Source organism: Oncorhynchus gorbuscha, linkage group LG02 (genome assembly GCF_021184085.1).
Source record: "Oncorhynchus gorbuscha isolate QuinsamMale2020 ecotype Even-year linkage group LG02, OgorEven_v1.0, whole genome shotgun sequence".
NCBI lineage: Eukaryota > Metazoa > Chordata > Actinopteri > Salmoniformes > Salmonidae > Oncorhynchus > Oncorhynchus gorbuscha.
The window spans coordinates 41,768,977-41,796,431 of NC_060174.1; the positions used below are offsets into that span (position 1 = coordinate 41,768,977).

At 43.9% G+C, this 27,455-nt stretch overlaps 1 protein-coding gene across 2 annotated transcripts in view; it reads left to right on the forward strand.

Moving 5' to 3' along the window:
• LOC124002475 (protein BANP-like) overlaps positions 1-27,455 on the forward strand; it is a 63,301-nt gene that overhangs the window by 34,046 nt on the left and 1,800 nt on the right. For both annotated transcript variants that reach the window (XM_046309897.1, XM_046309904.1), the window contains exons 11-12: positions 61-105; positions 19,281-19,424. In XM_046309897.1, the coding sequence (XP_046165853.1) occupies positions 61-105; positions 19,281-19,424 (189 nt within the window). The remainder of the gene's footprint in view (positions 1-60; positions 106-19,280; positions 19,425-27,455) is intronic.

Genomic DNA, 27,455 nt, shown 5'->3' on the forward strand with positions numbered 1-27,455 from the left:
GTTTACAAAATGTGTGATGCTCTCAGGCTGTCTGAATGATCTCTCTCTTCTCTCTCTCAGGGGAACCTTCAGATCCACCAGGTGCATGTTGGGCAGGATGGTCAGGTAAGTCCCTTCACCCCCTGCAGTAACTTTATCCTCAAGCTTCATTACGGAAAACACTTTAAAACATTTTGCAACAGAACATGTGAAGTCCAAGTAGCTCCTCCGTTTCAGGCCTATGGAGTTTTAAAGAGGTTCCCACAGATTGTTCATTACTTCTGGGTTACCTCAGTGTGCTGGTCCCCCTCTTTCCTGCAGACCCCTTAAATGCGCACCGAGAGGAGCTAGCTCTCTATCCCTGTCTGTTCTGCCTCTCACTCTGGCTCTCTCTCTCTCTCTCTCTCTCTCTGGCTCTTCCTGTCTCTCAAATGTCTTTCCTTCTAATCTCTTGTTCTCTTGCTCTTTCTCTGTTTTATGTGCCTCTCTCTCACTGTCTGTCTTGCATGCTTTCTCAACTTCCTGTCAGTCTCCCCCCTCCATCTCTCCATCCTTCCCTTCTCTCCTCTCTTTGTGGATAGAGGAGAGGATGGTGTGTTTAGGACAGAGGGCTCTGTTCTTCCTGTTTCTCTGTTCTTTCCTCTGGGATCAAAGGGAGCCTCCTGATCAAAGCATCAGGGCTGTGTGACGATCGCAGATCATACATCACAGATGGGCGCTGTGCAGACCAGGGCATTATTTCATATTCATGATCTCGATCGTCTAGAAGCCTGGCTGTAGAGGAAGTGGCTCGCTTTCTTTCTCACGCTCCTTAGACTGTTTTTCTTTCTGAGGACAGGTGCGTGTGTGCACAGCACCATTTGTGTGACGTTAACTCTTTCTCAGCTTATGAGTTCTGCTCTTACTAAACCCAAGCTATTTTTCAGCCAATTAGCTCATCCCTTATTCCAAGGCGCTGTCATTGTTTGGAGAACAGCTAATGTTAGGCAAGGAACTCCAACAGTCCTGGCTACTCCAAACTCTAGACTTGGTTAGCTAGTCTAGAGTAAATGCCCCTATTGTGTGCCAAAGGTACTTTCCACAATATAATAGTTTATCACTTGTCATTTACTTGAACTCCAGCTGTTCTCTGTATCTCCATAACTCATTGAACTCGGTGATTCTCAAATTAGTATGTGTTGATTGCGAGACTACCTGGCTTAGAGCTAGCCTGGATGCCAGTCTGTTTCTGCTCTCTTGTCATGCCAATGTTGTTTGGCTTGACGATGACAATGGAGAAGGCACACACTGAGACTAAGAAACACTCACGTCCTCATTTGAACCGGTCGTTGAGTCCGGTGGGCCTGACAGCAGCATTCCTGTTTCTCTCTTGCATCTTGGCTCCGGTTGCAATTTGGTACTGGTTCTGATTTTGAAGCCAACAAAAGCGAAATAAAAGTTATACAGTAGTGGTACAACTCTATTTCCAATGTTATTTAGCAATACCGTGTTGTTAACTCTGTCTTTCTGCTTTATTTAGTACATATCGCTTGTCATTTCATGGCTCGTTCCTCATTGTTTTAACTATTAAATGTAAGACTATCAAATGCATCCTCTCTCCCCACACACTGATGACATTGTAAAATACCTTCTGCCATTAACACTAGATCCAGCCACTCTGTGTAAACACACTGTGTAGTGCTTTGAAGAGCAGAGTGTGTCTTAGATCACGGTGCCCCTCACGGTGCCAGAGTGTAGCTAACTAGGTCTGTGTCTCAAATGGCACCCTATCCCCTATAATATAGTGCACTAGTTTTGACTAGATAGGGAATAGGGTGCCATTTGGGACGTATCCTCGCTGTGTATAGGTACTTAACGAGGCAGGGTCCTATCCCCTGGCAGAGCATGGAAGACCCTCTTTTCTTTCCCCCCTTAATTGTATTTGTAGTTTGCACCTCTGTCACGCCATTGTTTTGAACTTTCTCAAGCTGCCCTCTGTTGGTGGCGCCATAGTGGTGCCTTAAAGTGTTGACAAGCCAAATATTTAGTAGGAAACAACATTGCCAGCATTATCATGTTGTCAAATTGACTTTTGACAGATGGCAATGTTGCCATTAACTAGCAAAGTTTGTCAGAAATACTGTAGCTAGCAATACTAATGTTAGCTAACTAAAACTGGCCTACCCCCAATCTTAGCTAGCTAGCTAACGTTATACTGCATCTAAAGTCAATCTGGTGACATCAAAAGGTTTTTCTACTAATTATTGCCTCATTTTGAATGTCATTGTATTTGCAAACCACTGTAATGAACTTTTGATGGAATCTTCATCGGTGCCCATTGACGATGCATTGAGTAGAATGCTCAGTCGGGAATCAGTCCAAAACTAACGTTCAAAACAATATTGTGACAAAACTTGCAATCCATGAATAGCTAGTATTTTTTTATTGTATCTGTAAAATGATATGAGGCCCGTGCCAAAACAAACACAATAACTTATTCTTCTAGCCTTGTGTTCCAGGTCTGGCTTTTCACACACCCACACACATATAGACATAGACACAGGCACATGGCACACACGCACATGCACAAACAGTGACTCAATGGCATCTTCCCTCCTTGCTAGTGTGTTTTCCCAGGGAGTGAGACAAGAATAGCACTAGCTGACTCTGTCAGTATTGTTCATATGAGAGCGTGGTGTGTTTGTGTAATTGCTCTGAACATGGATGCAACCCAGATAAAATAAAAGGAAGGACACAGACATTCTCTCTCACACACACACACACATGCACACACACACACACACACGGAATAAAAAGGCACACAAGAATGGCGCGTGAGTCACTTCTGACTTATGAGTCACATCAAATCAAAGTTTATTGGTTGCTTTCACAGTTTTGCAGATGTTATCGCAGGTGCAGAAAAATCTTATGTTTCTAGCGCCAACAGTGCAGCAATATCTACCGATAACAATACACACCAGTGGAGGCTCCTCAGAGGAGGAAGGAGAGGTCCATCCTCTCCATTTTAATAATTTATTTTATAGTGGAACATTAGTTACCCTTTTTAGATAAAACTATACTAAATATATTCATGTCACCAAATAATTTTTCAAAACACACTGTTTTATAATGAAGGTCTACAGTAGCCTCAGCAGCACTTTCTGGTGTAAGCACCATGGTGTAGCCGGAGGACAGCTAGTTTCCATCCTCCTCTGGGTACATTGACTTCAATTCAAAACCTAGGGGGCTCATGATTCTCACCCCCTTCTGTAGATTACACAGTAATTATAACTTCCTAAGGACGTCCAACAACCTGTCAGAGCTCTTGCAGCATAAGCCTCCCGAATGGGGCAGCGGTCTATGGCACTGCAATGCTAGAGGCATCAGTACAGACCCTGGTTCGTTCCCAGGCTGTGTCACAACCGGCCGTGATCTGTAGTCCCATAGAGTGGCGCACAACTGGCCCAGCGTCATCCGGGTTAGTGGATGATTTTTCCCGGGGGGGTAGGCCGTCATTGTAAATAAGAATTTGTTCTGAACTTACTTGCCTAATTAAATTTTAAAACGAATGAACTGGCATGTTGTCCACCCAATCAAAGGATCAGATAATTAATATAGTACTGAAAGCCTAAGCTACAGCTAGCTAGCAGTGCATAAAAGTATGGTGAGTTGTTGACTCAAAGTGAGAGAAAGACAATAGTTGAACAGTTTTGAACAAATGTATTTCTTCAAAAATTAAGAGAGAGAGAGCTAGCTATATATATATATATTTTTTTTTTTTCACTTTCACTTAATTTTGCTAGCGAATGCAGCTAGCTAGTTTAACATGCTCAAACAGAGAGGGATGCTGTGTTAGCTAGTTGGCTATGGCAATCCAACACTGGAGCTCTTCCAAGTCAATGTAAGTTTTCGTTTTGATTAATTCATTGCAACCTGTGCCCGCTGAACTGCGTACTGACTGTACACTGTCCTGCATGATTGTTTGAGTGTGAGTAGGGGTGTATTCATTCTGCAGATTCTGTTGACGACTGATTCTTAAATGGAAGCAAACAGGAGGAAATGGGATAAATATACCTGCATTTCGCTAATAGAAACTCTTGTTTGCAACTGTTAGACTGGTGATTAAAACTTAGATCAGATAGATGCAGTCAAGAGTGTGCAAGGCGGTAATCAATGTCACGGTCTCTCACTTTGATTACTCAAATTTCTCAAGACCTGTGCACCTACATTGTAAACTTTAATTTACAGGCTAGGTTGTAGTGAAAATGTGACTGTCATCTAGTAGCCTAAACCTATCGATGTTACTTTGAGCTGGGTGAATGGAATATGCTGTAATAGAAATAAGGCTATGTTCATTAAAAAAAATATTGTCCTCCCTCATCTTAAAAGGCACTGACCGCCACTGACACACACATAATCTAAAAGTAAAAAAATGACAAGAAATGAAGACCTATCAGAACAGAATATATGCATGTGAATGGTGTATGGACAGTTATAAGTGAAGTCAGATTTATCCAAATAACTCTACTTGATTGCATTCCGGATTGTGTTCTGTTCATTGGGCACTGGTAATGCTCGAACATGGTGAGGTCATAGCATACATTGTCAAAAGACCATAGAGAAATGTGGTTGTTCATTTGCAGCATATCCATTTGGGCCTGTGAATGAATCTGCAAGGCCAGTTTCCGAGTAGGCAGGCTACAGCTACATTTAGTCTCTGTGATGTCATTGTTCTTCCAGTGCAGTGGGATACTGCTCACTCAGGCTATGTTAGCGTAACTTATAGCACACTGCTGGAAGACTTCCACATCTCCACCCTCCCTCCTCTGCTCTCTTATCTGGGCCGCTCCTCCCTCCCTTTCTCCATCCCTCTCCTTCTGCTATAGATAGACTGGCCCTGTCAGGCAGAAGCTGGGTGCTTCCCTCTGCACCTCTCACTTCCTCTCCTCACAGCTGCTGACCGCTGCCCTCTGAGGTGCGGCGGGGATGCTATGTTTCATGTGGTGACTGATGTTTCTGTGGTGGTGGGATCCACAGTGGTCGTTTGGGGGATTGTGGCTTGTGTAAGGGGCGTGTATTCATGGTCCAGACACAACAGTTGTAGTATAGGCCTGAGTAATTACAGTGGTGTGTAACATACTGGGGATTGGGACTTCCTATCACAGGTCTAGTTAATGGGTGAGGGTCTACAGTCTGCTCTGAGTTTAGAGGGGAAGACTAAGAGAGATGGTTTTGGCCAAAACTAGACAGACGGAGACTGGCCCCCATCTTGCCCTCTACACCCTCGCGACTTTACTGTGACTGACATAGTTTCTGGACATTTCCTGCCTACTAAGAGACCTCAGCACGGTATATCACTTACTCTGTGTGTGTGTGTGCACCTGTAGGTTTGTGCGCTCGAATGTGTGTCCATCCCTCATTGCCAGCTTACTGCCAGTCTATGGCTGTTGAGGTCCTGGCAGGGCTGGATTATGGATCCAAGCAGTCCGATAACTTATTCATGATGCTGGAAGAGCAGGCTGGCCTGTGAAACCATTAAGAAATACTCTACTGCAGCACTCTCCTGAAGCCTCTCGTCTGCTGCCCTCTGTCCTCTCTGCTCTGATCTAACCATACCCTGATGGACACTGAATGTGTGAGAGAGGGGGCTCTGTCACACACACACACACACACACACACACACACACACACACACACACACACACACACACACACACACACACACACACACACACACACACACACACACACACACACACACACACACACACACACACACACACACACACACACACACACGACACCCTTACCTGTCACCACCGGGAGCTGAACTACATCTCGCTCCTGGAGATAACCATAGACGTCACCCTCTAAATTTACTGGCACCTTCTTCCAAGTCTGTGTCATTCACTGAGGCTGTACCAGAACATTCTGAATCCATGGGGGTCAGTGAGTCCTCCCTCACTCCCCCCATGCAACCTCCTGTAGAGCCTCGGACCAGGCCACCTCCTGTCAGACAAATGTTGCGTAAAACACCTGGAACATCCTGAGGTTCTGCTGTTGTGGAACAGCAGTGGGAACCGGGTCAGGGATCAGTCGTCCTGGCCGGATGGCTCAGTGTGTCCTGGTGTCTGTCCAGAACCCCAATCCCTTCTCACTTCCCCAGGCCCATCTGTCTGTCAGGGGCTGTATACTGTACACCAGAGGGAGAGAGAGACAGGGAAGGGGAAAACGGGAGCGATAAGTGGATGGGGGGGGGATAGGTAGTGGGAGATGAGATACGGGGGAAGCAGCACCATATCGTAGCAGGGCTGTTTGGAACTCAGCTCCTTCTGCTTCTAATCTGTTGCTTCCCTCTGGGGCTCTGCACTGGACTCTGGCTGGACTGAATTTAGCTCATGGCCCAGAGAACACAAGAAAAGCACCAGGAGATAGATGGCTGCACTCAAACTAGTGAATGCCATTTGGCAGTTTGTGTGTGTGTGTGCGTGTGCACTTTTAGAGTTCACAAGCATGTGTGTAGGAGTTTGTGCTTGTTTGTTGGGTGTGGTGTGTGTGTTTCTAATAGCAGGTTGACATCAGTTCCTCTCACAGACGGCTGCAGTGAGTTTGCTACAAATTAGGCCTAGGTGTGGACCTTCAATCACCATGTCTCCACTGTCACTAATGTTTGACACAGAGCAGATGTTGAGGAGGTCCACAGGGTTAAGCACACAGACTTAGAACATAAGACACTCCGGATCGAACCGCTGGACCACAGCCCGAATTGACATTTAATAGTCCTATTTCTCTCTGTCCAAGAATGTTGTTGATAATATCATGGGAAAGCTTGTTGAGCATTTTGGGATCCACAATGCAGGAGGGAAAGAAAGGGGGGAGACCGAGTGGGAAGAGAGACAGTTGAAGTAAATGGCTCCCCCCGTAAATAATGTCCATGGAGGGGAGGGGGAAGAGGGAATTGGATAATTGGAAACTTGAGTGATATACTTACAGAGATACATTAAACATGGGACATAAAACATGCATGTTAGCAGTGTAGGATTTAAAGCTGGTACTATAACAGAGGATCCCATTTCAAAGGAACTGTTTTTAGGGAGTCTGCACCATCTCATATAGACCTATGGCATTATGGGAGGAAGATAAGGGGCTTTCCCTCAGATCACAGATCATTCTGTAGATCTCCAAGATCATAGATGGAGGTCACAGATCGCATGCCAAAATGTCTGCCTAGTTGGTCTTTGCTTTGCTGTGTAAGTGTTGGTGCACATATCTTTGTTTGATGTTTGTGTATGTGTTTTTCAGTGCAAGTCTATGTGGGGAGAGTCATCTGTGTGTGTTTGTACTGGGCATAGCTGAGAAGTACTCGATGTCCCTGGTAGTGTGTTAACAAGAACCAGATTTTTCTGGTAGCAACTACACTGTGCCTGGAGCACCACCACCACACCCAACCTACAGACTCCTGCTGGGTTCTAGCCCACAGCCACCCCACGAAGATGCAGGGCTTAGTGTCTCAAATGACACCCTATTCCCCATTTAGGGGTTAATCATAACTACTACCGAGTGTGTTTTCTCACACAGTTCTGAGCTATAGTTTGAGTTAGATTGTATTTTTTACATTTTCCCATTTTGCTTTTACATTGTCAAACCACTACAATTCCTAAGCAAAACCACTTATCCATTCAAGTAATTTGTTAATTGGACACAAATGCTCACCTTAAATCCATCTATGATTATCATGAAGCATCACTTGTGTCCAAATCTTCATATTACTTTCGCTTTTGTCTTCCAACAACATGAAGGGAGGAATTTGCAATAGCCGCTCTAACTTCAACTTGAATAGGTTATATTCAGTAGCCTATAGCCCGTCTCCCCTAACCTGCATCGGATACACTCATCAATGCACTGCTACTCACAGAATGTCTGAGATATCAAGTTATGATGCTGCATGCATTTGATCAAATGCTTGCAGTCAAACAACTAGTAATACTGGTTATTTTCCTGTGTTTGGTCTGGACTGCATTCTCACCTGCCGCTGAATCGGACCAAGATCACCCTTTCTGAGCAAACCACAGTGCTTTGTTTCGTGTGGTGCGTTGTTTAGGAACCAAACTAAAGGGGTAAACGCACCAGAGTTCTGAAAAAAACGCTGCAAACCAATTAAGTGTGAAAGGCCACGTAGTCACATTTTCCCCGGTGTGTCGTTTACATCAATGCATGACTAAGGGGAAATTCCTCTTCCTTTTGAAGTTGTCTGTAGGCGAGCAGTGATGGCTTCGACAAAAATCTGTTGTTTACTTTTGTCACAGCCAGGAGGTAGCATGATTAGCCCCCCCCCCCCCCCCCCAAAAAAAATGATGTTAACAAAGCTGCATTGCAAGCCGTAACTTCCTAAGTGTCGATACTTGAGAAGAACCTGTCCATGTTTTCTTTTCTGCAAGGACGTTATTTGTTGCAGTGATATCTGAATATGCTCTCATAGTTCCATCAAGCCACTGGTGAGTTTTGCAGCTTGTAATCAATCAGCATCTGAGTGCCCAACAGAAAAGGAAGCACACAATACTACTTTATTGTCCACGTTACAGCAATCAGACTGATGTGGGTGTGAGAATACATAAGGAAATAGTTCCAGTTTTGCGTAACAATATTCCAGTGACTATTACAGAGGTATGCATGCAAATGAACAATAGAAAAGGAACCAAACTTAGTTTGAAGTGTTTTTGAGGACGTTTCAACTTGCAAGGCTGCTTTGCTAACATCGGTACCATGAATTACATGCATTTTATTCCTTCTGATGATTCTAATCATGCTAACCCCTGGCTGTGATGAAAGTTAACAACTGTTTATTGTGAATACGGTCACTACGGGCCTACAGACACAACTCAAGGTTGTGTGTGTAGGCCAAAGAGGAATTTGACCCCAAAATCTATTTTGAATGTGCTATCCCTTTTAAGAATACACAGCCAATAAACACACATGTTCCATCCCATCCCGCTTTGATGACACAAGCAAGCAAAGATGATGAAGGGGATCCCTTTAAAAGGGTCCATCTTTTGTTTTCTTTTTCTGATGAAGACTGCTCATATAAACAGCAGTAAAAACACTGAATGATGCCTCTATATCAGGATAAAGAGGCTTTTATTTACGTCTGTAAATAAGCCAGAGATGTTCTTTCATGTAAGACAGTTGTTTCGTGCGCCATGTGGGCGGCATGTGAAAGCACGGAGGCGAGGGTGCGGCCGCTCCCTCCCAGGCTCCCTCAGAGCGGTGTTGCCAGAGGTTGCCGGGAGGTCAGAACGTTTTTGTTGTTGTCTTACAGCATATATATCATGTCCATCTAAACAAACAAGCTAATTAGAATCATGATAAATTGATCATTGTAAATAATTATTTTAAAGGCTCTCGTAAAAATGCATTTGTCAATCAGCTAGGCCAAGCTCGATTTTTGAGCCAGAGAACAGACACGAGTGTATATAGTACACTGGGGGCCTGCCTCGTTAAAAGAAAAAGGCCCTGCTAAATTACAGAAGTTATTTCAGTCATCGCAGAGGCCGACCGAAGGCCTTTGATTATACTGGTCCTGGATCAGAATTCAAACTGATCTGGTTTAGTCAAAACCACACTAGCCTTGACTGAAACTGTAGTCTACTGAAAGGCATGGAGTTGGAGGAGAGAAAAAATAATATAAAGCAGGGTTAGTGTTAATGGAGGTGTCAAGCCTGTGTTTAGGAAGGGTGTCATCGAGTGGGTGGAGGAGAAACAGTAGATGCAGCAGAGAGTGTGGGAGTAAGTGCCTTTAGGACAGATTTACAAAGGTTAGGGCTTTATTTTAATTTGTATTTCTGCGACTCTTCACATCCTAACTCCTTGCCGCCTCCTCTCTTGAATATTAAGATGGTGGTTACATGATAGTGCCAGGAGTTTTTCCCTTGCCACCTGATGATTAAAAAAATAATAATAATAAAGAACCTCGAGCCTACCTACTGTAGTTATCTACATGTTTTTCCTGGTCAGGTCACGTGGTTAGGAAAAACTCCTGGCCTTAGTTCTATGACTTGAACTGATTCATTCCGTTAGGCATTCCACTCATAAGCAAAGCAAAATATTAAAGTTGTGGAGACTGTACAGATGTGCTATCTTATTTTGATCACTCTGATGTCGCTGAGATTTTCCTGCTAAGCAGGAAATTACAATGAGCCTTGTGATTTGCATAAATTCACTGAAAACCCTCAGTTCTCTTTCTTGTTCGCTCAAATGCTAAATCACCAACTAGAAGAAAGGTCCTACTCTGCTACTGCAACATTCAAACGTACAAAAATGTACAGTGGGGCAAAAAAGTATTTAGTCAGCCACCATTTGTGCAAGTTCTCCCAAAAAGATGAGAGAGGCCTGTCATTTTCATCATAGGTACACTTTAACTATGACAGACAAAATTATATTTTTTTTCTCCAGAAAATCACATTGTAGGATTTTTATGAATTTATTTGCAAATTATGGTGGAATATAAGTATTTGGTCAATAACAAAAGTTTTTCTCAATACTTATATACCCTTTGTTGGCAATGACAGAGGTCAAACGTTTTCTGTAAGTCTTCACAAGGTTTTCACACACTGTTGCTGGTATTTTGGCCCATTCCTCCATGCAGATCTCCTCTAGAGCAGTGATGTTTTGCGGCTGTTGCTGGGCAACACAGACTTTCAACTCCCTCCAAAGATGTTCTATGGGGTTGAGATCTGGAGACTGGCTAGGCCACTCCAGGACCTTGAAATGCTTCTTATGAAGCCACTCCTTCGTTGCCCTGGCGGTGTGTTTGGGATCATTGTCATGCTGAAAGACCCAGCCACGTTTCATCTTCAATGCCCTTGCTGATGGAAGGAGGTTTTCACTCAAAATCTCACGATACATGGCCCCAGTCATTCTTTCCTTTACACGGATCAGCCGTCCTGGTCCCTTTGCAGAAAAACAGCCCCAAAGCATGATGTTTCCACCCCCATGCTTCACAGTAGGTATGGTGTTCTTTGGATGCAACTCGGCATTCTTTGTCCTCCAAACACGACGAGTTGAGTTTTTACCAACAAGTTATATTTTGGTTTCATCTGACCATATGACATTCTCCCAATCTTCTTCTGGATCATCCAAATGCTCTCTAGCAAACTTCAGACGGGCCTGGACATGTACTGGCTTAAGCAGGGGGACACGTCTGGCACTGCAGGATTTGAGTCCCTGGCGGCGTAGTGTGTTACTGATGGTAGGCTTTGTTACTGTGGTCCCAGCTCTCTGCAGGTCATTCACTAGGTCCCCCCCGTGTGGTTCTGGGATTTTTGCTCACCGTTCTTGTGATCATTTTGACCCCACTGGGTGAGATCTTGCGTGGAGCCCCAGACCGAGGGAGATTATCAGTGGTCTTGGTGGTTTTTTTCTCATTTTGTCTGTCATAGTTGAAGTGAACCTATGATGAAAATTACAGGCCTCTCATCTTTTTAAGTGGGAGAACTTGCACAATTGGTGGCGGACTAAATACTTTTGTTGCCCCACTGTATCTGAGTTGACTTGGAGAGGGTATTTTTCAACTGACGCTCCAGGGGTAGGCTTAACTAATAGAGGATCTTCAGTGTGACTGAGTGTTGGGTTTACATCTGAGCATCATATTCTATGGAGGGATACAGCAGACTGACAGACTTTTGGAAGGTTTGAGTAGGAAAGGGGACTCAGAGCATCAACTCCAGCTGCTCCCTCTGTGTCCTGATGCCCCCTCCCCTCCCACCCCCCCACATCTGTCCTGACTGGCTCAGGAGAGCTGCTGCAGATGTTGTTGACGGCCTATAAAGCAGGGAGGAAGTTCCAACCTCTCAAACTCCAAACGTTTATTTTTCCTATTCTTTTCTTTTTACACGTTAGATCTGAGAGGATATGAGTGATTCTATTGGGACTGATAGAAAACAGATTGGAGTGGTGCCTCTGATTTATTTGAGCGGTACCTCATAAAAGTGTTTGTATGTGCTTGTAGGTCTTTGTGTGTTTGTGGGTTGCAGTGAAACAGAGCTCTTTGACAAAACATGCATTCGTGCACTTAGATAAATGTGCACACACACACTACCCAGTGCCAGAGACCTGGGTTACAACATAATTCATTATTTCAGATCAATTGCACAGTCAAACTTTAACCGTTGAAGACCGAAGGGTTGTGTACAAGTTAACAAAACAAATATGCTTTCTTTTGTTTTCTAACTGTCTTTTTGCCCTGTATCTTTTCATTATCCAATCGAAACCAGAATCATACGCAACCAAAAGTGCAGTTTGAATTGGGACAACAAAAAAAGAGGTTGGGCTGGGAAAAAGGTCCTTGTTTGCACAGTTGGTTATTGTGTTTCAATCTCGGGCTGTTTTTTACATTAAGACGTATTTGTTGTTTGGTTCTCTGCCTTGCGCCCGACGCTGTATTTCTTCAGTATCCTGTCTCCATTACTGTTGAAAGCATTATGGCATAAAGGACAAAAGAAAGATAGATTTATCCACTTTTCTGTTCTTTTCAGAAGGTCATCACAACTAGCAAACTCTGCTGAAGTGAATTTAAGCTGACTTTTTTGTTCGCTGTATTTTCTCCTCCAGCTCTCTTTTGGCATGGAGACAGCGTGAGCTGTTCTGAAGCAGCCTTCTAATTCTCCCTTACACACACATACACACATACACACATATATTCATTCATACCTTGGCCACGGCTAGTATGTTACCGGTGGGGACAGACAATAAGAAATACTATTTAGGGGCTCCAATCCCACAAGCCGGAGGACAACAGTAACTAATGCACTTAAGAGCAGGTCCTATTCTCATTTATGTGGTTTCTCTCGCCAAGTTAGATTTTTCTTTCTATTGTGTGTTTTTTTTTTCTGACAACTCACTGCAAGTGGATGTGATTTCAACTTGCGTAATCCGTGCGAACTTGGGTCTAAAGCACAAATTAGGCTATTGGAAGCAGTGCAAGAGTTGCTTGCCTGTGTAAAAGTCAGAATATGGCACTGAATGGATTGCCCCTACCCCCCGGGGGGGCTGCGTGTGTCTGACTGTGTCCAAGTGTGAGATGGTGTGTAGTTTATGCCGTATCACAAACAAATCTCTATCATGTGTTTGGGTTAATGTGGTTGATGTGTTTCCCGAGTGTCAGACCCATCATTTCATACTACAGTTTGAGTGTTTATGATCAGAACACAGTCCCTCCCCTCCTGACCTTTTCCTACAATGTGTTCTGAGAAGAAGGTGAGGAGACCGGATTTGAGGAATCATGGAATGTCAAATTGGGAAAGAGATGAGCTCTTTTTGCAAACCAAGTAGTGGGACAGGAAGTGGTCCCTGGGAGACTTCCTGTATTCACTGTAGAGATCTCACACAATGTTCCAGAACTTTAAACGCCTCTGCTCTCTGTGTGCTCAGATCCTCACAGCTGAGAATGCTCTCATGAAGGGTTGAAGTAGCAACCTTTAATTGAATTATCAACCCTTGAATCCTCCGTCCTCCTTGATTGCACACGTACAGTGCATTCGGAAAGTATTCAGATCGCTTGACTTTTTCCACTTTTTGTTCCGTTAGAGCCTTGTGCTAAAATGCTTTTAAACATTTTTAAAAAATCCCCTCATCAATCTACATATAATACAAAGCAAAAACAGATTTTTTTTTAAATGTGTGCACTTACTACAAATAAAAAAACTGAAATCACATTTACATAAGTATTCAGACCCTTTACTCAGTACTTTGTTGAAGCACCTTTGGCAACGATTACATTCTCGAGTCTTGGGTATGACGCTACAAGCTTTGCACACCTGTATTTGGGGAGTTTCAACGATTACAGTCTCGAGTCTTGGGTATGACGCTACAAGCTTTGCACACCTGTATTTGGGGAGTTTCTCCCATTCTTTTCTGCAGATCCTCTCAAGCTCTGTCAGGTTGGATAGGGAGCATCGCTGCAGTTATTTTCAGGTCTCTCCAGAAATGTTCAATCAGGTTCAAGTCCAGGCTCTAGCTGGGACATTCAGAGACTTGTCCCGAAGCCACTCCTGTGTTGTCTTGGCTATGTGCTTAGGGTCATTTTCCTGTTGGAAGGTGAACCTTCACCCTAGTCCGAGGTTCTGAACGCTCTGGAGCGGATTTTCATCAAAGATCTCTCTCTACTTTGCTCTGTTCATCTTTCCCTCAATCCTCACTAGTCTCACAGTCCCTGTCACTGAAAAACATCCCCCACAGCATGATGCTGCCACCACCATACTTCAGCGTAGGGATGGTGCCAGGTTTGAGTGTCCTTAAGGTGCCTTTTGGTAAACTCCAAGTAGGCTGTCATGTGCCTTTTACTGAGGAGTGGCTTCCGTCTGGCCACTCTACCATAAAGGCCTGATTGGTGGAGTGCTGCAGAGATGGTTGTCCTTGTGTAAGGTTCTCCCATCTCCACAGAGGACCTCTGGAGCTCTGTCAGAGTAACCAGTCGGTTATTGGTCACCTCCCTCTCTGATTGCTCAGTTTGGCTGGGCGGCCAGCTCTAGGAAGAGTCTAGGTGATTCCAAACTTCTTCCATTTAAGAATGATGGAGGCCACTGTGATCTTGGGGATCTTCAATGCTGCAGAAATGTTTTGGTACCCTTCCCCAGATCTGTGCTTTGACACAATCCTGTCTCGGAGCTCTACGGACACTTCCTTCGACCTCATGGCTTCGTTTTTGCTTTGACATGCACTGTCAACTGTGGGACCTTGTATAGACAGGTGTGTGACTTTCCAAATCATGGACATTTAGAATAAGGCTGTAACATAACAAAGGGAATGGGTCTTAATATTTTCTGATGGCATTCTAAATATACTAGTAGACAGTCAAATGCTACACCTAACACACTTGGAATTTTGCTTTACCTATCAAGGTCAGAATCAATTAATCATTATTCGCTAATCATTAAGTACCTGCCCTGCCTTGTTTACCTACACTGTTTCTCCCTAACGCATAACAGCTACACCATTTTTACCCAATACCTACTTTCCTTACTTACAGTGGGGCAAAAAAGTATTTAGTCGGCCACCAATTGTGCACGTTCTCCCACTTAAAAATGTCTTCCATTTCCTACTAATTGCTCCCACAGTTGATTTCTTCAAACCAAGCTGCTTACCTATTGCAGATTCAGTCTTCCCAGCCTGGTGCAGGTCTACAATTTTGTTTCTGGTGTCCTTTGACAGCTCTTTGGTCTTGGCCATAGTGGAGTTTGGAGTGTGACTGTTTGAGCTTGTGGACAGGTGTCTTTTTATACTGATAACAAGTTCAAACAGGTTCCATTAATACAGGTAATGAGTGGAGGACAGATGAGCCTCTTAAAGAAGAAGTTACAGGTCTGTGAGAGACAGAAATCTGGCTTGTTTGTAGGTGACCAAATACTTATTTTCCACCATAATTTGCAAATAAATTCATTAAAAATCCTACAATGTGATTTTCTGGATTTTTTTTTCTCATTTTGTCTGTCATAGTTGAAGTGTACCTATGATGAAAATTACAGGCCTCTCTCATCTTTTTAAGTGGGAGAACTTGCACAAATGGTGGCTGACTAAATACTTTTTTGCCCCACTGTACCTGCCTTGTTGAATTCATTGTAAGTTATAATTTATCTCCTCTTTATCTATTACCATGTTCCTTTTCACCTATTACCCCCCCACACACCGGCTCAACTATTTTCGGTCATTACCCACCACATCTACCTGTCAGTCTTTCATTACCTCACAGAGTTACCTGCTTTCTCATTTTCACCTATCACCCCCCATATACCAGCTTAAGCATTTTCATTTAGTACCAACTACATTCCTAGCCTACTGTCATGACATTCCTGCTCCACCTGTATGTAAATGACTAGGGTTGAATGTGTGTATCCCTAATAAACCGATTAAGCCTAGTCTTTCTACAGGGTTCATATGAAGGATGGCCTATCTGTATTTATTTCACAGCCGTCTGTCTTTTTATGCAGAGCTGACTTGAACTTTTGATGTGCCGCAGATGCATATAACAGAATGTTTACAATCGATTTGTCTGTCTGTAATGGCCCTTGTTCAGTCTGTTTTGCTGTGATCAGTTTGTGTATACACTATCACTCAGACTACAATCTGCAGCCTTCAGTTTGTGTATGTTCAATCAGATGACTCTCAGCAAGACCCCTCTCAGACCAAGGCTATGACCCTCTGTAAGTGGTCAGTGTGTGTACGGACCCCTTGTCGAGCATTTCGCTACACCTGCAATAACATCTGCTAAACGTGTATGTGACCAATAACATTTGATTTGAATCACACACACCCTGTTAGTGTGTGCGTGTATATTACAATACCACAGAGCAGTGCCACTGGAGCAGATTTGGGGGGTTAAGAGCCTTGCTCATAGGCAAAATGGTAGTAGGTAGGACATAGGATATTAGACCCAGCAACCCTCCAGCTGCTGGCTCACTCCTGCAGGATACCTCTGTCAGCCCTGGGATTTGAACTGTCAACTCTCTGATTAATGGCCCGTCTCTCAAGGCTACCGTCACCCCAAATCAGCCGGTCTCTAGTTCACTATGTCTATCTAATTTTGTGGCACTGATATGGCTAGCGTAGCCATTGAGGCTTCCTTTTCATCTAATAGCTCCCATCAGGCTTGGCTGGGAATGGTGTGTTCTGGCTGCATCAGACATTGTGGTGAAGTGAAAAAATCTGTCTAAATCTCCTGGAGCCTGACCCCCCCCCAGAGCCCGGTGGGTTAACACGACTCACAAAACACATTACAGAGTCAGCAACTTCAAAGTGAAGGTCGGGGTTTGGTTGGGGGTGGAGGGGGGCGGGTTGGTAGGGCAAGTGGGTCACATACAGCATCTGTAATTGGGGTTTTTAAGGTTTTGTTTTTTTCTCCAGATTCTGATTCATCCCCAAATTGGGAATGTCTGTTAGGCCTGCACCCAGCTGCTCTACTCTACTAACATGGGAGTAAGTCAGACTGGGTTAGAGCTGGAGACGGCATCAAATACCAGAGAAGCTTCACATCATGCAAGAGGTAGAGAGAGACAGAGCATGTTGTAGTGTAGAGTATTAAATGCAAGCGAGAGCCATGGTTTTATTTACACACACACACACAGCGGTCTTACTACACCTGTGAGGACTTTTTGGGGACCAACAGTTGATGCGCATTCAAAATCCTATTTGCCTTAACTCCTAATTCTAACCCTAAACCTAATCCCTACGCCTTAAATGGCTTTTTCCCATTTTAGGACCGGCCAAATGTCCTCACTTGTTCGAATTCTCCTTGGTTTACTATTCTTGTGAGGATTTCTGGTCTTCACAAGTATACTATCAAACACACACACACACAGCTCACTTAATATTTCCCTCAATCAGTCTTGCTGGGTCAGATGTATGTTAGCTTTGCATGTCTGTTTGCACATTCAACAACTTATTACAGTTGGCCTACTGTATGTTATCCAATTAGGTCTAGATGTCATAACTCTAAACCTATAGCCCCGGTTTCCTATAGTGTGTGTGTGAATGTAAATCTACAGAAATACCCCACACCATGTTTCAGCTGCCCCATCGTGCTCTATTATTAATGAGTGTGTTAAAAAACGAGCTCTGGCACAGCTTGGCTGTAGTTCAACACAACAGGGTTTAGGGGTTTCCCCTCTCTCTCCTCTTCTGTATGTTTTATCTTTCTCTTTTTCTCTCGCTGTCTCGCTCTCCTCTTCTCTGTGTTTTATCTTTCTCCTTTTCTCTCGCTGTCTCGCTCTCCTCTTCTGTGTGTTTTATCTTTCTCCTTTTCTCTCGCTGTCTCGCTTTTTCTCCTTTCTCTCGCTGTCTCGCTCTCCTCTTCTGTGTGTTTTATCTTTCTCCTTTTCTCTCGCTGTCTCGCTCTCCTCTTCTCTGTGTTTTATCTTTCTCCTTTTCTCTCGCTGTCTCGCTCTCCTCTTCTATGTGTTTTATCTTTCTCCTTTTCTCTCGCTGTCTCGCTCTCCTCTCTCTGTGTTTTATCTTTCTCCTTTTTCTCTCGTGTGTTTTATCTTTCTCCTTTTCTCTCTTCTCTGTGTTTTATCTTTCTCCTTTTCTCTCGTCTCGCTCTCCTCTTCTCTGTGTTTTATCTTTCTCCTTTTCTCTCGCTTTTATCTTTCTCCTTTTCTCTCGCTGTCTCGCTCTCCTCTTCTCTGTGTTTTATCTTTCTCCTTTTCTCTCGCTGTCTCGCTCTCCTCTTCTCTGTGTTTTATCTTTCTCCTTTTCTCTCGCTGTCTCGCTCTCCTCTTCTCTGTGTTTTATCTTTCTCCTTTTCTCTCGCTGTCTCGCTCTCCTCTTCTCTGTGTTTTATCTTTCTCCTTTTCTCTCTGTGTTTTTTATCTTTCTCCTTTTCTCTCGCTGTCTCGCTCTCCTCTTCTCTGTGTTTTATCTTTCTCCTTTTCTCTCGCTGTCTCGCTCTCCTCTTCTGTGTGTTTTATCTTTCTCCTTTTCTCTCGCTGTCTCGCTCTCCTCTTCTCTGTGTTTTATCTTTCTCCTTTTATCTCGCTGTCTCTCTCTCCATGGCGGCTGTGCATGGGAAACAAAACACTTTTTCAAATGGTAGGGTTCTTATTGGCTGATCTGTCTTTAAGCGTTCCCTATTGGTCCCCTGCATCCTCCGAGACTTGTTTGCTAGATTTTCCCTAAAGAAGGAGCGTTCTCTCCTTCTAGTGTTTGTGTGTGTGTGTGTGTGGCGCTAGTCTGTGCTTGTTACACCCTGATAGTTGTGACTAATAAAATAATGTAAACACACATCGGAGCATAAATGTCTTTCTGCTGTTTGTTTTAATTGGCCTCTATTCAGGGAAGTGTAGCCAGCCAGTTAGTTACAGAGCAGACCCAGGTCCTGGCAGTAAACTCTTGATTCAGAGCATTAGCTAGCTGGCAGAAGCCGCTAACACTGTCTGCATCTGAAATGGCACCCTATTCTCTATATAGTGCACTTCTTCTGACCTGAGCCCTGGTCAAAAGCAGTGCACTATGAACCCTGGTCAAAATCAGTGCACTATGTAAGGAATAGGGTGCCATTTTGGGTGATGCTAAGCAGACCTCTTCTGAAGGTTGTGTGTGTTGAAGTTTCACACAGACACATTGGTTGACCCTTGCACAAGCACTCACCACAGACAAAATTGTTATTGCAATTATAGTAACAATAGTTTTGTGATTCATTTAAGCAAATTAATTGTGATAAAGATTTCCTATATATATATATTTTTTTTCATCCCTCTTTTTCTCATACTTTTTCTCTCCCTCACATTCTATCCCACCTCCCCTCTTTCTCTCACGTTCTCCTTCCCCCTGGTCAGGTGCTGCGTGGGGCCCAGCTGATAGCAGTGGCGTCAGCTGACGGAGGGGCCACAACAGTGGAGGGCTCCCCCCTACAGGCCAGTGACATCCAGGTGCAGTACGTCCAACTGGCCTCCGTCAACGAGCACACCGCTACTGTACAGGTGAGGAACGCACACAAACACCCGGAGACAGACAGACACACGTCCTTAGATGAACTGGCCATTGAGTCCGGTGGGCCTGACAGCAGCATTTCTGACCTTCTCTTTTTCATCTTAGCATCGGTTCCAAGTTCCTGTTGCTCAAACTCCTGAGGTACACCTTTTACATTTACACACATCCAGTAAAGTAGAAAGGTACATTAGAGGTCTGTGCAGGACTGATTTCCTCATCACTCTGCCGCAGCATTTCATACTGTAACCTCCCGGTCCCACTGGCTTTTTGTCGGGATTCCTACCCGCTCCCTCAAGAACTGGTCCCGAACCCAACCGCAGTCCCACAAATGTTATTTTAGGTGTATGTGGCGCAGATCACTTGACCGCCATGGTCCCAGCTATTTTGCATTCAGTAGGCAATATCAAAATGCGTAAAAAATTACCAGAGTTTCTCATGTGGCCCATTATTTATATTAGGCTATCAGTATTACTGGGCTGCGTCAGCGAATAGGCTGAACTTAGTTTGAAAGAGAGACAGAATTGGCTCGAGCACAGACACTTGCACTTTCTCTTGAGCTATGTGTTGCATAATAACCTACCTTAATAGGAGCAGAACTCTTGGAGGCAGAGACAGCTATGAGTGATCAATATTTATTTCCAGACAATGTGGTAGGCTTAAACTATAGCTTAATCATATTTAGGAAGTACATTTCCTTCATTTCCTTGCATATAGCCTACTCTATTTCATAGAGACCACACGCGCAGCTGATCTCGCAAACCCAACGAGGGGAGGTAGGCTACTTAACTTGAGGCAGCAACAATGATGGGAGCGGATACATGCACTTTCTTTTCCATTTTGCATAGCCTATAGCCTAACTTCTAGGAGCGGGACGATTTGCAGGAAGAGACAAATACATGGGTTATCAATATTCATTGAAAAGGAAAAGACGCATCATTGTGCCTTTTTCAATGGTGATCAAATGTTTTGGTTGCACCTTGACTCACATTGGTTGAGTGCCCTCCACTTCTTTCCATTATCAATATTTATTTACAGACACTGTAGTAAGCTCTAACCTAATCATGATGGTGGCATCACAGGCCTCTGGAGTGGGGTGGATTAGTGTAAGGTATTGTGGAGGTGAGGGAGAAATGGATGGAGAGGATATGGATGAAGTAGGTATTTGCAGATGATTTTAGAGTAGGTGGTTGAATGGGTGTTGTGTGTAGGGGTGTTAAAGCTGGTTCAGATGTTAGGGACTTTGGGGGTAGGTGAGGTGGGGGAGGAGTATAGAGGGTTGGGTTCTAAATATACCTGAGTGGTTAAGAGCTCACACAGACATTCAGTCTCTCACACCCCCTTTAAATGACTCACACCATCTTGTGCAATATCCCAGTAAAACTATGTGGTGCGATGCTCTTCCTTCTTATAATTAGTGACATGTTGAAATCAAAGTGCCAGTGTCATAATTAGCAATTTCACCAAACTGCTTGCAGGTACTCAACACTCCGCTTTTCTCCCTATTGTCATGCTTCCATTCAAAGTGAATGCCCTTCTCCTTTAAGTCCTAGAGTTGGTGTTTTAATTTAACAATGTAAAATGCACAGATGCAGCTTCAGAAAGAGGAAAGTAATAATTACTAGATTAGCTTTGAATCCCTTGATGGGTTGAGTTCAGAGAATGGGAGCCATGTGTTGAAAGCAGTAAGGGTGCACAGGCACCCACAGCAGTCCCTCCTTTTATGTGGTCAACTTGGCAAGGCCAGAAACACAACAAAAGAACGAGACCTTCGCTTAGTTTTCACTCTTGTTTTTTTTTTTCGAAAACCATGTTGAATGCCACATGTCCTCCGTAATGCTTGGTTTGCTCACTTCCCCAAAAGTCAAGTTTTATATGGATATCTCTGATTCGTCCCATCACTGATTCGTCTCTGCGTGACATTATAAAAAGAGGACCCGAAAAAAGCTTGGCTCTTTTAAGTGATTTGTTTGGCTGTTTGTAGAAATGCCAGTCCTGCTCGGAGTTGGAGTAATTTGAGTCTCCTTGTTAATTTGGACCGATGTGATTGTATACCTATGCATACACAGAATGTCCTGCCCACCACATATCACTTTTTTTGGCCGACTAGCTGAATGAGGCATGGCATCCTCCGTCATACCTGGTCTCTCTTTGTCAGTTGTGTAATTTGTCCCACCCGTCCCCCATTCCCCTCTTGGAACCATAGACATCCTAAATTAATGAATTTCTCTCCCTCACTTCCACCAGGCTTGTGTTTGTGATGTTTCTATAGGTGTATACATGATTGCCACCCCATACATTGTGTTTAGCTGCGGTCTGGGTTCCATTTCACCTCTCTCAGCAATCAGACCGTTGTTTGTGTACATTTTTGTGAATGGGCTTTATTTGTTCTAATGGTTGATTGTACACAGACAGCTTGACAGAAATCAACAAAGGCGACCGGGCCCTGATCAATGTCCAATTTCCTGTTCCGAAGAGATGAAATGAAGCCTCTTGGGTAAACCAAGGGCATATGGACCAGGCAGGGGAGAGAATACAACTGTTGAACAGCCACCACATTCTGTTCTGTTAGGCTATTCAAAGAGAGACTACTCCATTGTCATTTAACAAGGATTTAGAGGCCCACTCCTTATTTTGAAATTCAACAAAACGGTGGCCACCAAACCTCCACCTTGTTTGCTATAAAGCTGAGGGATTGGGGTTCGAGAAATGTAGGCTAACATTCAAATTCATATCAAGATGTCTGTAAATGTCAGAGTGGGCCTTTTTAAACATTAAGCAAATCAATCACAGTGGACTTGTGAGGAGATGTACACTCAAGGCCAATGCTGACCGTTGGGTTGCTGCCCTTTCCAGTTCTAAGGTCAGGGAAAGGTCACTACATTTTCCCCTCCCTGAAATGTGTCGAACTGTTTTCCCAAACATATGGTAGCATTTATAACTAAGCTCTTGAAAAATTACTTCAGCTTTTTATTTATTTATCTTTTACATTTTTTCTCCCTCTTTATTTAATAGTTTCCATTACACAAGCTAGATCAAATAAAGTACACAAGCTAGATTAAAATAAGATATTTCCGAACAGGAAGGCCTGTTTGGCCTCGTGACAGATTATGCTATGTTTTTTTTACATTTAGCCTTGTGATGGTTTAGACACTGGTCAGGTCTAAAGCTGGCCCTATTACACCCTAACAGGGTCTGGTCCTGGGCGGGGTCCTCATTCGGTGCCAGAGATGCCTGTTATAACCAGATGAAAAACAATTGCAGAGATGAATAAGAATACTTTTTTTTTGTTTGACACCTGGGTCATATTCATTAGGCACCAAATGGAAGAAAGCTGACTGAAACAGGGAGGGACTACCAGGACTTGCTCAATAACAACCTCTTGTTTTATATTTCTGTTGAAAAACATGTTTAAATGGTTTCCTATGGTGTGCTCTAATGGATACGATCCTGGGATATGCTTGGGAGGTGGTACAACTTACTATTAGAGATGTGTTTGGTTGGATGCTGTAGCTCGTTTCCTGAATTAATGGCACCTGTTTGAACTTGTTATCAGTATAAAAGACACCTGTCCACAACCTCAAACAGTCACACTCCAAACTCCACTATGGCCAAGACCAAAGATCTGTCAAAGGACACCAGAAACAAAATTGTAGACCTGCACCAGGCTGGGAAGACTGAATCTGCAATAGGTAAGCAGCTTGGTTTGAAGAAATCAACTGTGGGAGCAATTATTAGGAAATGGAAGACATACAGGACCACTGATAATCTCCCTCGATCTGGGGCTCCACGCAAGATCTCACCCCGTGGGGTCAAAATGATCACAAGAGCGGTGAGCAAAAATCCCAGAACCACACGGGGGACCTAGTGAATGACTTGCAGAGAGCTGGGACCAAAGTAACAAAGCCTACCATCAGTAACACACTATGCTGCCAGGGACTCAAATCCTGCAGTGCCAGGCGTGTCCCTCTGCCTAAGCCAGTACATGTCCAGGCCCGTCTGAAGTTTGCTAGAGAGCATTTGGATGATCCAGAAGAAGATTGAGAGAATGTCATATGGTCAGATGAAACCAAAATATAACGTTTTGGTAAAAACTCAACTCGTCGTGTTTGGAGGACAAAGAATGCTGAGTTGCATCCAAAGAACACCATACCTACTGTGAAGCATGGGGGTGGAAACATCATGCTTTAGGGCTGTTTTTCTGCAAAGGGACCAGGACGGCTGATCTGTGTAAAGGAAAGAATGAATGGGGCCATGTATCGTGAGATTTTGAGTGAAAACCTCCTTCCATCAGCAAGGGCATTGAAGATGAAACGTGGCTGAGTCTTTCAGCATGACAATGATCCCAAACACACCGCCTGGGCAACGAAGGAGTGGCTTCATAAGAAGCATTTCAAGGTCCTGGAGTGGCCTTGCCATTCTCCAGATCTCAACCCCATAGAAAATCTTTGGAGGGAGTTGAAAGTCCGTGTTGCCCAGCAACAGCCCCAAAACATCACTGCTCTAGAGGAGATCTGCATGGAGGAATGGGCCAAAATACCAGCAGGTGTGTGAAAACCCTGTGAAGACTTACAGAAACGTTTGACCTCTGTCATTGCCAACAAAGGGTATATAACAAAGTATTGAGATAAACTTTTGTTATTGACCAAATACTTATATTCCACCATAATTTGCAAATAAATTCATTAAAAATCCTACAATGTGATTTTCTGGATTTTTTCCTCTCATTTTGTCTCATAGTTGAAGTGTACCTATGATGAAAATTACAGGCCTCTCATCTTTTTAAGTGGGAGAACTTGCACAGTTAGTGGCTGACTAAATACTTTTTTTGCCCCACTGTAGATGTGGTTAAAGTGACACTGCATATATGATAAGCAGAGAGTAGCAGTAGCATAAACGAAGGGATGGCGGGTGGAGGGTGGCGGGACACAATGCAGATACCTCTGTTAGCCAATGTGCGGGGGAACTGGTGGTCGGGCTAATTGAGGTAGTATGGACATGAATGTATAGTTAGTGACTATGCATATATGATAAACAGAGAGTAGCAGCAGCGTAAAAGAGGGGTTGGGGGGGCACACAATGCAAATAGTTTGGGTAGCCATTTGATTACTTGTTCAGGAGTCTTATGGCTTGGGGGTAAAAACTATTAAGAAGCCTTTTTTGTCCTAGACTTGGCACTCCCGTACCGCTTGCCACGTGGTAGTAGAGAGAACAGTCTATGATTGGTGGCTGGGGTCTTTGACAATTTTTAGGGCCTTCCTCTGATATCGCCTGGTACAGAGGTCCTGGATGGCAGACAGCTTAGTCCCAGTGATGTATTGGGCCATAAGCACTTCCCTCTGTAGGGTGATTAGTTTAATCACGTAAATATAATTAACTAGGAAGTCGGGGCTCCGAGGAAAATATTCAGATTACAAAGTTATAATTCTCCTAATATAACTTTCAGATATTTTAGTAGTCAACAAATAGCATTCTCACGTAGGTGTTTTGTCCAGGTGGGAAAGGGCAGTGTGGAGTGCAATAGAGATTGCATAATCGGTGGATCTGTTTGGGCGCTATGCAAATTAGAGTGGGTCTAGGGTTTCTGGGATAATGGTGTTGATGTGAGCCATGACCAGCCTTTCAAAGCACAAAATAGTCATTTAGGCAGTTTGCATTTGTGTTCTTGGGCACATGGACTATGGTGGTCTGCTTGAAACATGTTGGTATTACAGACTCAATCAGAGACATTGTGAAAATGTCAGTGAAGATACCTGCCAGTTGGTCAGCACGTGCCCGGAGCACACGTCCTGGTAATCCATCTGGCCCCACAGCCTTGTGAATGTTGACCTGTTTAAAAGTCTTACTCACGTCGGCTACGGAGTGCGTGATCACACAGTCGTCCAGAACAGCTGATGCTCTCATGTATGCCTCAGTGTTGCTTGCCTCGAAACAACCATAGAAGTGATTTAGCTCATCTGGTTGGCTTGTCACTGGACCAGCTCGCGGCTGTGCTTCCCTTTGTAGTCTGTAATAGTTTGCAAGCCGGTGTAGTATGATTCAATCCTAGCCCTGTATTGATGCTTTGCCTGTTTGATGGTTCGTTGGAAGGCATAGCAGGATTTCTTATAAGCTTCTGGGTTAGAGTCCCGCACCTCGAAAGTGACCGCTCTACCCTTTAGCTCAGTGCGAATGTTGCCTGTTATCCGTGGCCAAAAGTTTTGAGAATGACACAAATATACATTTTCACAGTCTGCTGCCTCAGTTTGTATGATGGCAATTTGCTTATACTCCAGAATGTTATGAAGAGTGATCAGATGAATTGCAATTAATTGCAAAGTCCCTCTTTGCCATGCAAATGAACTGAATCCCCAAAAAACATTTCCACTGCATTTCAGCCCTGCCACAAAAGGACCAGGACATGTCAGTGATTCTCTCGTTAACACAGGTGTGAGTGTTGACGAGGACAAGGCTGGAGATCACTCTGTCATGCTGATTGAGTTCGAATAACAGACTGGAAGCTTCAAAAGGAGGGTGGTGCTTGGAATCATTGTTCTTCCACTGTCAACCATGGTTACCTGCAAGGAAACACATGCTGTCATCAAAGGCTTTGCACAAAAAGGGCTTCAAAGGCTGCCAGTAAGATTGCACCTAAATCAACCATTTATTAGATCATCAAGAACTTCAAGGAGAGCGGTTCACTTGTTGTGAAGAAGGCTTCAGGGTGCCCAAGATAGTCCAGCAAGCGCCAGGACCATCTCCTAAAGTTGATTCAGCTGCGGGATTGGGGCACCACCAGTACAGAACTTGCTCAGGAATGGCAGCAGGGAGGTGTGAGTGCATTTACACGCACAGTGAGGCAAATACTTTTGGAGGATGACCTGGTGTCAAGAAGGACAGCAAAGAAGTCACTTCTCTCCAGGAAAAACATCAGGGACAGACTGATATTAGGTACAGGGATTGGACTGGGGTAAAGTCATTTTCTCTGAAGAATCCCCTTTCTAATTTTATAAGGCATCAGGAAAAAACTAGTCTGGAGAAGACAAGGGGAGCGCTACCATCAGTACTGTGTCATGTCAACAGTAAAGCATCCTGAGACCATTCATGTGTGGAGTTGCTTCTCAGCCAAGGGAGTGGGCTCACTCACAATTTTACCAAAGAACACAGCCATGAATAAAGAATGGTACCAATACATCCACCGAGAGCAACTTCTCCCAACTATCCAGGAACAGTTTGGTGACGAACAATGCCTTTTCCAGCATGATGGAGCACCTTGCCACAAGGCAAAAGTGATAACGAAGTGGATCAGGAAACAAAACATTGATATTTTGGGTCCATGGCCAGGAAACTCCCCAGACCTTAATCCCATTGAGAACTTGTAGTCCATCTTCAAGAGGCGGATAGACAAACAAAACCCCACAAATTCTGCCAAACTCCAAGCATTTTTTAGGCAAGAATGGGCTGCCATCAGTCAGGATGTGGCCCAGAAGTTTATTGACAGCATGCCAGGGCGGATTGCAGATGTCTTGAAAAAGAAGGGTCAACACAGCAAATATTGACTCTTTGCATCAACTTCATGTAATTGTCAATAAAAGCCTTTGACACTTATGAAATGCTTGTAATTATACTGCAGTATTCCATAGTAACATCAGACAATAATATCTAAAGACACTGAAGCGGCAAACTTTGAAAATTCATATTTGTGTCATTCTCTAAACCTTTGGCCACGAATGTACGTAAAGTGACTGTGGGGACGACGTCCTCGATGCACTTATTGATAATGCCAGTGACTGATGTGGTGTACTCTTCAATGCCATCGGAAGAATCACGGAATATATTCCCCTCTGTGATAGCAAAACAGTCCTGTAGTTTAGCATCTGCTTCATCTGACCCTTTTTTTGGTAGACTGAGTCACTGGTGCTTCCTGCTTGTAAGCAGGAGGATAGAATTGTGGTCGAATTTACCAAATGGAGGGCGAGGGAGAGCTTTGTACGCGTCTCTGTGTGTGGAGTACAGGTGATCTAGATTTTTTTTCCCCCTCTGGT